The following is an 18,637-nucleotide window of genomic DNA, read 5'->3' as shown; positions in this document are numbered from 1 at the left end:
AGAGCCATCAGCGCTTGCGTAGCTCAGCATGTAGCGCTGTGAAGTGGGGGTCCTGAGGTCCAGGTTCAAATCCTGTAGCACCTAGATTTTTGGATTTTGTTTTATTATATATAAGGTATGATAGTTAAACCTAAAACATATTTTTGCAGACATTTTTCGAATTTTTATCCCTTATTGGGAATTTTTAAAATCATACTATGTTTTTGGGATTCTATTAATAAAAATGATGTTAGAAATTGATTGATTACTAACTTTTTTGATAAATGAAATATATTTGGAGAATTTAGACAACATTTTCTAACGAAATAAAGGATTGACAACATTTTAAATATTACACAGAAAAAATATAGTCGTCAACATATAAAAAAAAACAGACGGCGAGTATTTTACGGCAGAGAACGATATAAATTATTGTACTTTCTAAAAGAGGATAATTTTTTCTATACCTTAGTTAGACGATTTGACTTAACAATGGACTTTTATACCTTTTATTATTCATAGAACAAAATTTTGAAAAATTTTATACAAAAACACAAAATTGTCTAAAAATTTTGTTTTTTTTATAAAAGCAAAATCTTCTATAAGAACAAAATTTTATATTGGAGAGCATTTTGTATATTTACAATTCAATAATAGAGATTGTAAAACCAAAATTTTTCATAATTTCTACAAAGACAACACTTTGGCAAACTTTTGTATAGAAACAAAGTTTTTTTAATTTTTTATAAAGTTCGTAAACAATTTTTTTCAATACAAAAGTTTGTCAAATTTCTTTATAGAAACTTTTGTCAAAGTTGTCTTTTTATAGAAAATTTTGTAAAATTTGTAGTTTTGCAGAAGATTTTTGCCAAAATTTTGTTTCTGTTGAAAATTTTGTCAATTATTTTTTATAGAACATTTTGTCATAATTTTATTTCTGTATAAAATTTTGTTAAAATTTTACTTACATAAAATATTTAGTCAAAATTTTGATTCTATAGGAAATTTTGTTATTATAGAAAGTTTTGTCAAAAGTATATTTCTGTAGAAACTCTTTTTTCGTTTATGAAAAACTTTATTTTTTGTTAAACATTGAATCTTTTTCAAAATTTATTAAACAAACAAAATTTTATACAAAAAAAAAAAAAAATTTAAAAAAAAATGGTGAAATGTTTTAAAGAAAGAAAGAAAAAATCTATAGAAACAACATGTGACAAAGTTTTGTTTTTTAAACAAATTTTTCATGGAACCACAATTTTGACCAAGTTGCCTATAGAAACCCAATTTTGATAAAATTGTCTACGAAAACAAAATTTTGATAAAATTGTCCATAGAAACACAATTTCCAGAATATTGAAACAAAAATCTGAAGAAACGACGAAGTTTTGACTAAATTTTCTAAATAAATTAAAAATTTTTAAAAAATAAAAATAAAATTGTGATTTATATTGAACAAAACAAAAAATGTTGACATAATTTTCTAAAGAAAAAATGTTTTTTGTTTTGAAATTCTTTTTTATTTACAATCTATCCTAGGGAAATAAGCAAATTAGATAACAGTTTTATATAATATTATATACAACAATTACAGATGTTATGCAAATCCATCGAAATACATAACGTATAACAAAAAAAACACTTAGTGAGATTTGCTGTGTATTTTAAAACCACAGATTAATTTCTAAAAGGCAAGTATGGTAGCGCTTTAGTCTTCTTGTTTCATTGGATCTGGTTGACATGATAGCCTATTCTGTTAAGATAGTTTTCTGATTGTATATTGAACAAAACAACAAATTTTGACATAATTATGTAAAGAAATAAAATTTAGACAAATTTTTAAAAAATAATTTCTATAAAACTTCAATTTTGACATACATGGTGGAAATTTTCTATAAAATTTTCTATAAAAATCAAATTTTAATTTTATAAATAAAATTTCACAATTTTCTAAATAAATAAATATTTTGTGAAAAAAGATACATTTTTGTAAAATAAGAATTTTTAACAAAATTAAAATTTTTCAAAGAAATAAAATTTTGCAAAAATTTTGTAAAGAAATAAAACTTTCTACAGAAACAAAATTTTAAGAAAAATTTGTATTGAAACAAAATTTTATATATAACTTTGGGATCCGTTTTATCGATGTGCTTTTTAATTTATGCTTTTACATTGTTTTTTACTCGGATTATATTTGCCTATTTATGAAAAAATAGTTATTTTATTATTTTTAAATCTCTAGGTCTACTATATGCTTTTATATATTAATAAAATAAAAAAACCTTTGCGTGGGAATCGAACCCAGAATCCACGAATCCAAAGAGTATATATCACCCACTGCGCTATACAACCAATCTCACAACCAATATGTAAAACTGTTGTTCGTTGTTCTCACAATTAAGACTTTTTAAGCATTTTTCCAAATACGTAGTTAATGCAAGAAAATATTATAACTGAAGCAAACAGAAATTTAAGCATCGGAACAAAGTTGACGAAACATAGATTTAAACACACAGGTGTTAATATTTCGCTTCAATCTTTTATATTGCTGGACAAAATCTTTAAAATTTTTATGAAACTTCTGGGTAAAAGTTGTGACGAAATTTATCTATCACAAAAACTGTATTAAATAGTTTTTCTGATATATACATTTCCGTCTTGATCAAACTATTGGAAATTCTTCCCACGACACCTGACTGATGGAGAACTTTTGCATAAAGCAAAATTTGACCACATAATTTGTAGAAACGAATTTTTGAAAAATAGTTAATAGAAACAAAATTTGACAAAATGTTCTTAAGAAACTAACGTAGAAACAAAATAGATTTACAATTTAATAAAAGCATTTTTCATAGGAACAAAAATTTGGTACACTTTTCTCTAAATAAACAAAATTTTCTAAAGAAAAACAAATGTTGGCAAATTTTCGAAATAAGTCAAATGTTGACAAAATTGTATGTATAAGTGAAGTACAAACAAAATTTAAAATTTTATTAAACAACATCTTTTTATAGAAACACAATTATGACAATAAAATTTTAGATATAAACAAAGCTTTCTTTTCTGTATAAAATCATTTTAACATTCATTATTTAAATGAAATATTGAAATATAATTAAAAGCATTTATTTATATAAAAGCATTTTATCATTCTGTATTTAAATGAAATATTTAAGAAAGAAATAAAATTTAGAACAATTTTTTCTTAGAAATAAACTTTCGGCATAATGTTCTAAATAAATAATATATTGACAAAATTTTCCATATAAATTAAATTTAAATAAAAAAAAACAAATTTTCTATAGAAATAAAATGTTGAAAAAATTTTCTAAAGAAATAAAATTTTGAAATTTTTGATAAAGTAATAAAATTTTGACAAAAGTTTCTGCAAAAATTAAGTTGTGAAAAAAAATATTATAACACTTTCCCTAGACGTTCTGGTTATTTCTTTACATCTGATTATAATGCGGCGTTTAAATCTGTTTTAAGATATAGATTGAATAAATTACTTGTAAAAACTCTTAATTTTACTGACAGCGATAAGGTAACTTTATCCTATATATATTTTAACTTGGTAACACTGTAATGAAGTACTAGTTTTGCGAATTTCCCGCCATTTTTTATGATTTGTTTTTCTGTTTGTTAAGTTAAATGGTGCAATAGCATATGTATTGTAAGTGTTAATGTCAAAGAGCAATCAGTGGTTACGTAGCTCAATATGTAGCGCAGTGGAGTGGGAGTACTGAGGTCTAGGTTCAAATCCTGTGGCACCCACATTTTTAGATTTTGTTTAATTATATATAAGGTATGATAATTAAACCTAAAACATTTTTTTGCAGACCTTTTTCGAAACCGTATTATCCTTCATTGGGAATTTTTAAAATCATACTGTTTTTGGGAATCTATTAATACAAATGATGTTCGAAATGGATGAAATTTTGATGATAAATGAAATAAATTTGTAGGATTGAGAGAACATTTTCTAAAGCAATAAAGGATTGATTAAATTTTCAATATTTCATTGAAAAACTATTGTCGCAAAACAGAGAATGATATAAATTGTTGTATTGTCTAAAAGTCGATAATCTTTATAATACGATTTGACTTAGTAATGGAATTTTATACCAGTTATTGAATCCATGTTAACTTGTCCAAAAAAAATTGAAACCTTCTGTTTTAACACATTTTTGACAAAATATTCAATAGAACAAAATTTTTTATAGAAACAAAATTTTGTAAAAAAAAATCTATTAAAAGGGAACTGTGACAAAATGGGAAGAAAAATAAAAAAAAATTAAAAAACAAAATTGTCCAAAAAAAATTTTGTTATAAAACCAAAATGTTCTATAAGAACAAAATTTTATATTGGAGAACATTTTGTATATTTTCAATTCCATAAAAAGTTTTAAACCAACATTTTAACATTACTACAAAAACAACATTTTGGTAAACTTTTGTATAGAAACAAGGTTTTTGTTCTAAATTTTAGTTTTATAAAGTTCGTATTTTTTGTTTTCAATACAAAAGTTTGTCAAATTTCTTTATAGAAACTTTTGTCATAGTTGTCTTTTTATAGAAAGTTTTGTAATGTTTCTGGTTTTGCAAAGGATTTTTGTCCAAATGCTGCTTCACTAGAAACTTTTGTCAATATTTTGTCGAAATTTTATTTTGTAAAAATTTTATGTCCATAAAATATTTAGTCAAAATGTTGTTTCAATAGGAAATTTTGTCAAAATTGTGTTTTTATAGAAATGTTTGTCAAAAGTATGTTTATGTAGAAACTCTTTTTTTCTTTTTTCGTTTTTGAAAAACATTGTTTCTTGTTAAACATTAAAAACAAAACAGATTTAAATTCTTTTGTCAAAAATTTGTTGCTATAAAAAACTTTGTAACATTTGATTTATATAGACTTTTTTCTGTAGAACATCTTGTCAACATTTAATTTCATTAAAAAATGTTGTCAACATTTTTTTCTGTAGAAATTTTTTTTCAGTTTTTTTAAGAAAACTTATCAAAAAATTTCTAAAATTTTTTTTCTTTTGATTAAGCTACTCGTGTAGCTTAAATCAAAATAACAATAATGATTGCTCATATTTTTTTGTATAGAAAAAAAAAACATGTTATTTTTTTAGAAAACTTTGTTTTGTCAAATTTCTTTATAGAAACTTTTGTCATAGTTGTCTTTTTATATAAAGTTTTGATTTGTATACCCTCCACCATAGGATGGGGGTATATTAACTTTGTCATTCCGTTTGTAACACATCGAAATATTGCTCTAAGCCCCACAAAGTATATATATTCTGGGTCCTGGTGAAATTCTGAGTCGATCTAGCTATGTCCGTCTGTCCGGCTGTCCGTCCGTCTGTGGAAATCACGCTAACTTCCGAACCAAACAAGCAATCGACTTGAAACTTGGCACAAGTAGTTATTATTGACGTAGGTCGGATGGTATTGAAAATGGGCCATACCGGACCACGTTTACGTATAGCCCCCATATAAACCGATCCTCAAATTTAACCTCCGGAGCCTCTTGGTGGAGCAAATTTCAACCGATCCGGTTGAAATTTGGTACCTGGTTTTAGTATATGGTCTCTAACAACCATGCAAAAATTGGTCCATATCGGTCCATAATTATATACAGCCCCATATAAACCGATCCCCAGATTTGACCTCCGTAGCCTCTTGGAGGAGCAAAATTCATCCGATTCGGCTGAAATTTGGTACGTGTTGTTAGTATATGATCTCTAACAACCACGCAAAAATATGGTCTCTAACAACCATGCTAAAATTGGTCCATATCGGTCAATAATTATGTATAGCCCCCATATAAACTGATCCCCACGATTGCCACTAGGAACAAAAATTTTGCAAAATTTGATTTCTAAAAAAATTTTACCGAAATTTGATTTCTATAGAAAATTTTGCCAAAATTTGGTTTCTATAGAATATTTTGCCAAAATTTTATTTCAATAGAAATTTTGTTAAAATTTTATTTCTATAGAAAATTTTGGCATAATTTTATTTCTGTAAAAAAATTTTGCTAAAATGTTATTTCTGTGGAAAATTTTGCCAAAATTGTTTTGCTATAGAAAATTTTGCCAAAATTATTTTCCTAAAGAAAATATTGCCAAAATTTTAGTTATAAAGAAAATTTTGATAAAACTATAGCAAATTTTGGTGAAATTTTATTTCTGTAACTAATTTTGACAAAATTTTATTTCTATGGATGGCAGTCTTTAATAGAAGTTTCTACGCAATCCATGGTGGAGGGTACATAAGATTCGGCCTGGCCGAACTTACGGCCGTATATACTTGTTTTTTTATTTTGCAAAAGATTTTTGTCAAAATTAGAAACTTTTGTCAATTTTTTTATACCCACCACCATAGAATGGTAACAGGGGTATAATAAGTTTGTCATTCCGTTTGTAACAAATCGAAATATCGATTTCCGACTATATAAAGTATATATATTCTTGATCAGGGAGAAATTCTAAGACTATATAAGCATGTCCGTCTGTCCGTCTGTCTGTTGTAATCACGCTACAGTCTTCAATAATGAAGCAATCGTGCTGAAATTTGAAATCTTTTGTCTGCAGGCAGGTCAAGTTCGAAGATGGGCTATATCGGTCCAGGTTTTGTTTTAGTCCCCATATAAACCGACCTCCAAATTTGGGGTCTTTTGCTCATAGAAACCGTAGTTTTCATCCAATTTGCCTGAAATTTAAAATCTGGAGGTATTTTAGGACCATAAAGAGGTGTGCCAAAAATGGTGAGTATCGGTCCATGTTTTGGTATAGCCCCCATATAGACCGATCTCCCGATTTTACTGCTTGGGCTTCTAAAATCTGTAATTTTTATCCAACTTGCCTGAAATTTTAAATCTAAAGGTGTTTAAAGACCATAAAAAGGTGTGCTAAAAATGGTGAGTATCGGTCCATGGTTTGGTATAGCCCTCATATAGACCGATCTCCCGATTTTACTTCTTGGGCTTATAAAAACCGTAGTTTTTGTCAAATTTGCCTGAAATTGAAATTCTAGAGGTATTTTAGAACCATTAAGGGGTGCGCCAAAAATGGTGAGTATAGGTCCATGTTTTGGTATAGCCCCCATATAGACCGATCTCCCGATTTTACTTCTTGGGCTTCTAAAATCCGTAGTTTTTATCCAATTTGCCTGAAATTTAAAATCTAGAGGTGTTTTAGGACCGTAAAGAGGTGTGCTAAAAATGGTAGCATCGGTTCATGTTTTGGTATAGCTCCCGTATATACCGATCTCCCGATTTTACTTCTTTGGCTTATAGAAACCGTAGTTTTTATCCAATTTGCACGAAATTTGAAATCTAGAATTATTTTACGAGGTGCGCCTAAAATGGTGGGAATCGGTCAATGTTTTAGTATAGCATCCATGTAGACCGATCTTTCGATTTTACTTTTTGGGTTTGTAGAAATCGTAGTTATTGTCTAATTTGCCTGAAATTGAAAATCTGGAGGTTTTGTAGGACTATAAATAGGTGTGCAAGAAATGATTTCATTGTTTGGGATTCTAGAAACCGTAGTTTTTATCCAATTAGCCTGAAATTTGAAATCGAGAAGTATTTTAGGACCATAAAGAGGTGTGCTAAAAATGGTGAGTATCGGTCCATGTTTTAGTATAGCCCCCATAAAACCGATCTCCCGACTTAACTTCTTGGGTTTCTAGAAACCATAGTTTTTGTCCGATTTGCGATAAATTGGAATGCCATAATATTGGTATTTTAGACACACAAAAACGTGAATCAGATTTAGGTTTTAGCGGTCCATTTTGTAAGGCCTCCATATAGACCGATTTCACTTCCTGAGGGTATAGAAGGCGCACTGATCAAGAAAATTGTTTGAAACTGAAAGTAAAATATTCAGATTTTAATTCTCGTAATCATATAAATAATGCAGTTGGAAATCTAAAGATTTGCAAATCAAGGCGTTATTTCATCAGTTTCTTGCACACTTACAATAGATGTTAATGATTCCTCTAAAACTCAAACAAAAATGGTTCTTATAAATCCTAAATATGATATAGTCTTCATAGGTAAAATCTTTCAATTTATCTTCGGCAAGTGTACTAGTTGAACTGCTCTGCGTGGGAGAATATCTGTCATCAAACCCCTGAAATTTCAAAGGAAACTATAATATTTGATTCATGGTGGTGGGTATTTAAGATTTGGTCAGGCCGAACTTACTGCTTTATATACTTGTTTTATAGAAAGTTTTGTAATGTTTTTGGTTTTGCAAAGGATTTTTGTCCAAATGCTGCTTCAGTAGAAACTTTTGTCAATATTTTGTCGAAATTTTATTTTGTAAAAAATTTCTAAATTTTTTTTCTTTTGATTAAGCTACTCGTATAGCTTAAATCAAAATAACAATAATGATTGCTCATATTTTTTTGTATAGAAAATTATGTTAAAAATTACCTTTTTTAAGAAAGTTTTGTAAGAAATTTATTTCTGTAAAACATGTTATTTCTTTAGAAAACTTTGTTTTTTTTTCTTTCCAATATATTGTCAAAATTTTATTTCCTATAACAATAATGATTGCTCATATTTTTTTGTATAGAAAATTATGTTAAAAATTACCTTTTTAAAGAAAGTTTTGTAAGAAATTTATTTCTGTAAAACATGTTATTTCTTTAGAAAACTTTGTTTTTTTTCTTTCCAATATATTGTCAAAATTTTATTTCCTCAGAACATGTTGAAAAACTTTATTCTTTTAGAAAATTTCAAAATTTTATTTCCGTAGAGATTTTGCGAAACTTTTATTTATATAGAAAATAACTAAAATGTTGTTTCTACAGTTGTTTTGTTAAAATTTTATTTCTTTAGAAAATTATATCGAACGTTTATTTCTAAGAAAACATGCATTGCAAAAACAGTGAGCTCACCAGGAAGAAAACTTTGAATATTTGTTGAATATTTGTTGAAAATTTTAACTAAAAAGTATTACAAACGTTTGAATCACGCCGATGGCATAAAAATAGGTAAATATTTTTCACTTGTTAAAGAAAATTTTGTAGTTTGAAGGAAAAACATAGAGTTCAAAATTGCAAGAATGTCTTTAGTGACAACGAAGTTCAAGGTGGATGCATTTTTTGGTAAAATTTACTAATTTAAAGAAATTTTGAACTATTTGGTGGAAAACACGAATTTAGTTAATCGTAATGCTTCATTTATGTATATTTTTTCCTTGGTGTTAGTTAATTTAACTAACGTACATTGATTTCTTAGAAAATGATGTTAAAATTTTGTTTCTAAGAATAGTTTGGCAAATTGTATTTCTTTAGAAAATTTTGTAAAAATTTATTTCTGCGTGCGTCTATCCAACCATCTTGCAGTCTATAGGGCTTTGCCCAAATAAATTTGACAAACATTCTTTTCCTCTACTGGTTAAGCTATACTTGTAGTTTAGTCAATGCATGGTTTTAAGCTGAAATAAAAAAAAAAAAAAAACAACAACAAAATTTGTTTCTTTAGAAAATTATGTCACAGTTTTTTTCTTTTCTTAGAAAACTTCGCCAAAATATTATTCATTTAGCAAGTTTTTAATGAAATTAAATATTGAAACAAGTTCTACAGAAAAAATCTATTAGAAATTTTTCTATTGGAAAAAAACAAATTGTTGACATAAGAATACAATTTTTACTTTTTTAAATGTTTAACAAGAAAAAAGTGTTTTAAGGACGAAAAAATAAAAAGAGTCTACACAAGCATCCTTTTGACAAAACTTTCTATAAAAACAAAAATTTTAATAGATATAATATTTTGACTAAATAATTTATGGAAATTAAATTTTAACAAAATTTTCTACAGCAATAAGATTTTGACATAATCTTCTATAAAAAATTGACATTTTCTACAAAAAAAAATGTTGACAAAAATTTTCTGTAAACCCAAAAATTTTACAACAGTTTCTATAAAAGGAAGACTTTGATAAAAAGTTTCTAGAAAGAAATTTGACAACCTTTGGATTGAAAAAACATTTTTTATGAAATTTATAAAACTAACATTTTAAAAAACTTTGTTTCTACACAAAAGTTTGTGAAAATACTTTTCCATAAACTTTTTCATGGAATTAAAAATATATAAAATTTTCTCCAATCTAACATTTTGTCAAAATTTTGTTCTTATAGAAAATTGTTATTTTATAAAAAGCTTTGTTTTTTAAGAAAAAGAAAAAGAAAAAAAATTTTGTCAAAGTTCCTTTTCAATAGATTTTTTTTTCAAAATTTTGTTTCTATAAAATATTTTGTTCTATAGAATATTTTGTCAAAAATGTTAAAACAGAAGGTTTCGCATTTTTAAGGACAAGTTGACATTGATTCAACGGTATAAAATTCCATAGTTAAGTTTATCGTCATTGGCACAAGACAACAACTTATATCATTGTTTGCCACAAAATACTCGTTTGAAAAACATTTTTGTTTTGTTTACGACAATATTTTTTCAGTGTAATATTGAAAATTTTGTCAGTTCTTTATTTCATTCGAAAATGTTGTCAATTTATAAAATCATTTTATTATTTTCAAAAAACATAGCATGATTTTAAAAATCAAGGCTAATAAGGAATCGACAAATAGATTAAATTTAACTATTATAGATATAATCAATTAAATAAAATCTAAAAGCATATAATCTCTAGGTGCAACAGGATTTGAACCTGGACTTCAGGACTCCCACTCCACTGCGCCACATACTGAGCTACATAAGCGCTGATGCCTAATTGCTGTTAACACGTACAATACATATGATATATTTGCACCATTTAACTTAACAACTAGAAAAACAAATCATAGAAAACTAGCGGGAATATCGCTAAACTAGCATCTCATTCTAGTGTTGCCAAGTGAAAGTACACATACAATTTAGTTACCTTATCGCTGTAGACAAAATGACTTTTTGAAGACATTTTTTCAAAATACATCGATAAATAGCTGTAAACACACTGCGTTATAAAAAGATCTAAAAACAATAAGAGAATGTCTAGCGACAACATGATAGTATGTCTAAACTGATTTTTTTATAGAAATACCTTTTAAATTTGTGGAAAAGTTATGTTTTTATAAATATAAATTTTCTACAGAAAAAAAACTGTAGAAAATTTTGTTGCTGTAAGAAATCTTGTCAACTTTTTGTGTATTACAATTTTTGTATAGAAAAAAAATGATAAATCATTACATCATGTACCTGTTACCTTCACTATAAATGACAGATTCATTCAGACCATTAAGTTATTTCCAGATTTTAGGAACGCAAATTGACAAAGTTTCAAATCTTTCTTGGATTCGAAAATTTCCAATTCCGAGATACTGAACAGTGAATTGTCGCACATTGACGTAGACGAGTCCATTAGGGAGTTTGTTAGAATATTGACCGAAGCTTGTAAAGAATCTGTTCCTTATGTTTCACGAACCGCGAATACTGTTCATATAACGGCAGAATGTAAACTTTTAATTTCTACAAGAAACAGATATAGGAGGATGGCCCAAAGATGTACTAATGTCGATAACAGAGTTACTTTTCAGGCAATAGTTAGGGAAATTAATAAATTGATATCAATTAATATCGATAAAAGTAGAAACGCTCAATGGGCTAGATTCTTATCTACTCTGAAGGTTGGTAGCAAAAACTTTTGGAGAATTACCAAACGCATCAAAGGTAAGAACAGTACTATTGGCAGTTTAGTGCATGACAATCGGGAAATATCTTGCAATCTTAGCAAAGCCGAACTTCTTGCGGACCACTTTGTTAACGCTCATCAAACAACCACAGGTATGACTAGCTGCATGGAGAACAGAGTGAATGTTATTATGAGGACCATATCGGAAGATACGACTCGGAACGAAGAAATTACATATATGACGTCACGTGATGAAGTAATGTATTTCATTAAACGATTAAAAAATGGAAAGTCACCTGGAATAGATCAGATTAGTAACTTATTATTAAAGAATTTATCAGAGTCTGCAATACTTTATTTAGTGAAAGTTTTTAATTTTTGTATCACTTTTTCAGTGTTTCCGAAATCTTTTAAGATAGCGAAAATCATTCCCATTCATAAAAGGGGTAAGGATCCCAGACTACCGACCAGCTCCGTCCGATTAGCCTCCTGAGTTCAGTAGGAAAGGTTTTTGAAAGAATAATATTTCACAGAATTCAGTGCTTCGTCGAGGAGAACGGGCTAATTCACAACTGCCAGTATGGTTTTAGGGCAGAACATTCCACAATTCACCAGATTAGGAGAGTTGTTAAAATGATAAGACAGAATAAACAGAGACGGCACTCGACGGGTATACTTTTTATTGATATTGAAAAGGCTTTCGATTCCATTTGGCATAGTGGATTAGTGTACAAGCTTCACAAAATGAATTTCCCAATGTATCTAGTTAAATTAGTAAATAATTTTCTTACAGAAAGAGGTTTTATTGTTGAAATCGAAGGTCAACAATCTTCAATAAGAAGCATACCCGCTGGTGTTCCACAGGGTTCCGTATTGTCCCCGATGTTGTACTCCTTGTATACTTCGGACATAAAACTTCCTAAGGAGAACGACGTTGCCTTTTATGCTGACGACAGTGCTTTTATTAGTCATGGAAAAGTATCGAATGCGATAGTGAAGAGAATGCAGAGAGTATTGACCTCTGCGTCCAAATATTTTTCTAGATGGAAAATCAGAATCAATGGTGAGAAATCACAAGCGATACTTTTCCCTTACAATAAATCCCCTAGGAGAATACCTACACGTAGGTTTATGGCAAATGGTAGTGAAATTCCTTTTTCGAAAACAATAAAATATCTAGGAATTACTCTAGACGAGAAACTAACGTTTAAGGCCCATATTGAAAACGTTTGTACAGGTGCTGTAAGTTGTGGACGGGCACTATACCCTTTATTGAACAGAAAATCGAAATTGGACATTAGAAATAAACTGATGCTGTACAAGATGTGTGTAAGACCTATATTGACTTATGGCTGTCAAGTTTGGAATGACTGTGCCAGGACACATAAAAGGAAAATACAAATTATTCAAAACAAGAATCTAAAGATTATTTATAATCTACCTTGGAGATTTCCCACTCAAGAATTACATTATAAATCGAAACAGAGAATGATTGAATCCCTAATAAACGATATGACACTATCATTTTATGAGAAATGTAGAAGGTCAACACATGGTCATCTGAGAAGTTTGGTTTAACAGCTACTAATTCAGCTATAAGAGTTATTATAGCTATGTTTAGTGACTGTTATTAAAATTTCTTTAAACTTAAACTTGTGATATTAAATTTAGGTTTTTTACTATCTTTTTCCTAATGTACTGACATATTTTTAAATTGCCACTATATAATTATAAATCGTCTATTTGCTGAAATATCTTTAAGATAAAAACTCAAAAACCTGTATATATGTAAAACCAATGTATGAAATATTGATAGAAATAAAACAAACAAACAAATCATTACATAGAAGCAAAATTTTAATACAATCAAAATTTTATATAAAACCAAATTTTTTATACAAAAATTTCTCCAACAAAAATGTTTTAAATTAACAAAATTTTTTAAAAAGTATTTCTACAAAAATTAATTTTGACACACATGGATAGGAAAGAGTTTATAAATTGTCCGTTACGCTATCGCTAGACTCTCTTGTTTTGTTAGATCAGTTTATAATGCAGTATGTTAACATCTTACATCATATTTTGAAAAACGTTAAAAAACCTTCATTTTGCCTATAGCGAAAAGGTAACTTAGTTTTATATGTATTTTCATTTGGTAACACTGGAAGGTGACTTTGGTTTTGCAATTTATTATGTTACTTTTATTTATTTGTTGTTCTGTTGCTTACGTTAACTGGTGCAAATACAGCACACGTGCAATACGTATTAATGTCATCCAGCAAAAAGAGCGTCTATAGCTCAGTATGTAGCGCATTAGAATGAAAGCCCTGAAGTCCGGGTTCAAATTCTATTGCACCCTGAAACTACATATTTATTTAATTTTCCGAAAAATAATTTTATTAATTCGTTTCAAAAATATAAATGTGCGAATGACAAATAAAATATCCTTTTGAATGAATTGTAATAATAGTGTATTGCATAAGGCCAATCTTTTAAAGAAGCAATTGAAATGATCATTGTATGAATCAGACTGTAGATGGCTTGTTTAACTTAGTAAAGCTTGGAACCAGTAGTAATATTTTATGCCTACTCATAGATGTCGCCTCACATCTTACAAGTTTATTTTTAATACAGGAGAGGTGGCAACAATACCAAAAAAATTGAAATATGAAAGTTGTTATAAATATTATAAAACAGGGTTATAAATTGTTAAACAGTAAGTAAATAAGTATAAATGTAACAGAGCAATAAATCAAAAATGCAATCTCAAAATTTTCAAAAACAGTCCCTGAACTATACGATAGACTGAAGTCCGCAAAGTATGCGGTTTATATACGATTTTTTTGAGGACCGTCCCCAAAGTATGCAAATGTCCCCGAAATATACAATATATCGGAAAAAAGTCCCCAAAATATATGGTACGCATATATATATATATATATATATATATATATATATATATATATATATATATATATATATATATATATATATATATATATATATATATATATATATATATATATATATATATATATATATATATGGGAGCTACATCTAAATCTGAACCGATTTCTTCTAAAATCAACAGGGTTCTATTCTGAGCCAAAACACATACTTGTGCCAAATTTGAAGTCGATTGGACGAAAAGTGCGACTTAGACTTTGATTACAAAAATGTGTTCACGGACAGACGGACATGGCTATATCGACTCAGGAGCCCACCCTGAGCATTTTTGCCAAAGACACCATGTGTCTATCTCGTCTCCTTCTGGGCCACAGTGTGGCGCAGGGCATAATTAAACTCGAGATAGTCAAGAAGTTTTGACGTTTACACGAAAGTAGCCAGCTACCTAATTTTATAGCCATTAGAAAAAAACTCATTTCAAACTGAGCAGTTTGTGAAAAAACAAAATGATTGGATTTACTTGCCAAAGAATTTTACTGTAAACGTAAACATTTTTACCGTAGAGTATAGATATTCCAGCATGACTCGCGTCAACCAACAATGATTTGAATGATTGTAGTGCACAGTAGCCATCAAAATCTCCGCATCTCAATCCGTTAGACTTTTGCGCCTGGAGAATTTTGAAGCGTAAAGATAGCACTAAAAAAAGACTAAAGCGTCGACCATCTTAAGATGTTACTTCGACGGGAACGGACTAAAATTCCGCAGAACCACTTTCCTGCAGCGTATGACGGCTTTTTTTAGTTGTTTAAAGGCCATAAAGACCATCCTGTCAAATGTAGCCTATTCAAAAGAAATTTATACCGATTAAAAAATTTCATGTTTTTCCTACATTTTGGTATATTTATATAAACCGATCAACCGATTTGACTTCTCGGATTTCTCGACAACACAATTTTTATTCGACATGACTAAAATTTTAAATATAGAGGTATTTTATCAGACAATTACCTCAACTTTACATACTTAGCCCAACCACGCAAACTTATTATGCTCCACCCAACATTTTTCAAGTTCTACACAAGCAAGGCAAAACCCCTTTTTCTGTTAGTAATTTGCATTTATTTCACAATTTATTTAATAATTAAATTTTACACAATTTAAATTTCTTATTTATGGTTATAAGGTAAATAAACTAGAAAAATCAGAGACTGTTTCATAGATTATTTATATTTGATCATCAATTAAATATATGAATTAAATTTAATTAAAACTATTAATAATTTTAATTAATGTATACATATGTATGTTTATTAAGGCAATTTCTTGTTTTTTTTAATATTTTTTATTGATTATTTATAGTTGAGATTAATTAGCATTATCAATTAATTGCTATTATTAAAAAAAGAACACATTTTCATTTCATAACGTTATATAAGGACGGACTCGATAAGAGATATATATGATATTTCTGCAGAAAATATATATATATGTTTTTGCTGTAATAATATATAATATTGTATACTCATATTTTATATTAAGGTAGTATTTAATACTTTGAGTTTTATTTATTATGAATTTATATTACAAAAAAAAAATAAATGTAGATATTGAATAAAAACATTAATATATTTCGTTTCTATTTAATATGTTTCATAAGGTATTTCAAAGATTTTAAGAAAATTAAATTACAAAAATTGCTTTAAGCTCCCCACCACCTAATTTTTCTTTATTCAAAAAATATATATTTTAATATGATTTCTATTCTTGTTTGCAGTTAAAAAAAAAAGTTATTTAAAAAATGTCTAGAGGTAAATTGTTTCAATTCAACAGTTTCCAGTAATTCAAATTTAGTTTAAACTCTTTAGGTCTTAAAGTTTTCTACCTTTTTGAAATATTGAAAAGTATTGAATTTTTTTAGTGTAACTATAAGAAAACGATATTTAATATAAAAATGTGCTTGGACAAGTGGCAAGATTTTTTTTGTTTTTATTTGATTGGAATTTTCTTGTGTTGTGACAATTAAAGGAGAGTAACCCAGTAGTTAATATAGTTTTTTACTAATAACTAAACTTCGATGGAAGGCAAAGAATATAGCGACATCTATATTATTTGTGGTGTTTGATTAAAATTATTAAAATTTAATTTGTGACTAAATTACCATTCCACGAAATGAATAGTTATTTAAAAAACGAATATTTTTAAGCCCTAAATTTGCTGGGACGCTAATATTGTATTTAAAATAAATGTCACTTTATGTAAATTCAATCTGGCAACACCAGCGAAATTTGCACTGATGAGATTTTCTGCATAATACAGCAGTGCAACAATGCTCTGGATGGTTCATATAAATGTTGCATCCAATATTAAAAGAAAACAAGCCTTATATTCAGCTCAACAGTTGTAGACTAGTATTTCATCCTAAAACGTATTATATTATTTCCAATCACAATAGTCATTTGTTGTGAATAACTTGTAGATTATAATTGGAAAACTTCTTCTGTGGCTATTTGTTAGCAAGTCAATGATTTAGCAGAAATGTCATATTGAATTTTGGTAAACGCTGCTATTTTCACATCATAATAGATTCTTATTGTGAATAACTAGTAAGATCCAGGGATGGGATTTAAATCGCCATAAGTATTTATGGCGAATGTGAATGGCGTATTTGTGAATGACATAGAGTTTAAAAATGGAAAACTTCTTGTGCTGTAAAATACTGCCAAGTAAAATATTTATAAAGTTTCTTTATATCAAATCACAATAGATTGTTATTGTGAATTACTTATATGATCCATGAATTTTATAAAATTCACAGTAATTATATATTTTAGAAAACTTGTAATTTACAATCGCTAAAATTCTCTGCAACGATTTATTATCAAATCGATAAATTAGTAGAAACGTCACCAGTACTGCCAAATTAAATGTAAAATGATAATTATTGTGAGGAAACGTCACCATTACTGCCAAATTAAATGCTAAAGACCAAGGCCAAAAAAGAAGATTAAGTTGAAAAGACCAACTTTTCCAAATGGATTATTCGGTATGTCATGCAAACATACCCAGCATTATAACATTTTCACCCTACTGTGTGTCTCAACTTAGTTTTTCCTTTTCTAAGGGATCAACAATTGGATCCACAAAAAAGCCCCCAGCAAATAAATATTTTTTCTTTTAAAAAATTGTATAGTAAAATTTTTTCACAAATTTCATTGGTCTTGACTTTATGACATTTTTATATTAATTTCTTTTCTTTTTGACTAAATAAATTTTAAACTGAAATTTGAATATTTTCATTACAATCTAAACTAAACCTATTGGGAAAATTTTATGTTTTAAGGAAAATTTACAGGGTTTTGTTCAGTAGAGTAGTTTTGTATTTCAATTATATTGTATACTGTAATTTGTTATATATTCAAAATATATATTTTATTTTAATTTGAGTCAATTGGCACTTGTGTTAAATTACAGCTATCGTATCATAGAGAAAGAAATTGCTAGCAGTGAATTTCGAAATGAAATGAAAATTAGGAGGACATATAAAGCTTTAGAAGCTAATTAGGTTAAACAAGCGTTATAGAGTTTAGTCGAAATTTGTTAGTTCGCAAGCTTTTGAAGCATTTAAGATTCCATAAAAGCTAATGAGGAGTATGATAAATTGAGTATAAAAAATTTAAAAAAACAATGTTTAAGAATTTAAAAGATTTCCAAAAAATTTCCAAACTTTTTAAGTTTGAAAAAAAAAAAAATATTTTAAATATTTAAAGAGAAAAATCTAAGAGAGTTTTGGGGGGAAAAAGTTATAGAGAGTGTTTGAAAGATAATAGATCTAAATATATATTCCAAAATCAGACGGTTCCTGCCGTCCAATTTTCCATGTTTTTCTTTTTAATTTTTTACACACATCTCTTTTTCATTAATGATCCTCCTTGATCCTAATGATTTACCACTCCCTGGGTCGGCTATCAGGACCTGTGCGATAGGATTGAGATGTACGTCTAGTTTCCACATATTCACTTTGTGTTTGAGCTACCATACGACCGGCCCTTGGTGGTGGTGGAGGAGCTGGTACCCTAGGTTGGAAAGTGGTCTGTAAAAAAAAACAA

At 28.0% G+C, this 18,637-nt stretch overlaps 1 protein-coding gene across 2 annotated transcripts in view; it reads right to left on the bottom strand.

Annotated features, from left to right (window-relative positions):
* Window positions 1–16,937: 16,937 nt before the first annotated feature.
* Window positions 16,938–18,637, bottom strand: part of pot (zona pellucida domain protein papillote) — a 232,659-nt gene continuing 230,959 nt past the window's right edge. For both annotated transcript variants that reach the window (XM_075298581.1, XM_075298582.1), the window contains exon 9: window positions 16,938–18,621. In XM_075298581.1, coding sequence (XP_075154696.1) covers window positions 18,475–18,621 — 147 coding nt within the window. In that variant the 3' untranslated portion in view covers window positions 16,938–18,474. The remainder of the gene's footprint in view (window positions 18,622–18,637) is intronic.

Source organism: Haematobia irritans, chromosome 3, assembly GCF_050003625.1.
Source record: "Haematobia irritans isolate KBUSLIRL chromosome 3, ASM5000362v1, whole genome shotgun sequence".
NCBI classification, from domain to species: Eukaryota; Metazoa; Arthropoda; class Insecta; order Diptera; family Muscidae; genus Haematobia; species Haematobia irritans.
Note: the sequence above shows the minus strand (reverse complement) of the source record. Positions and strands in the feature narration are given on the sequence as shown.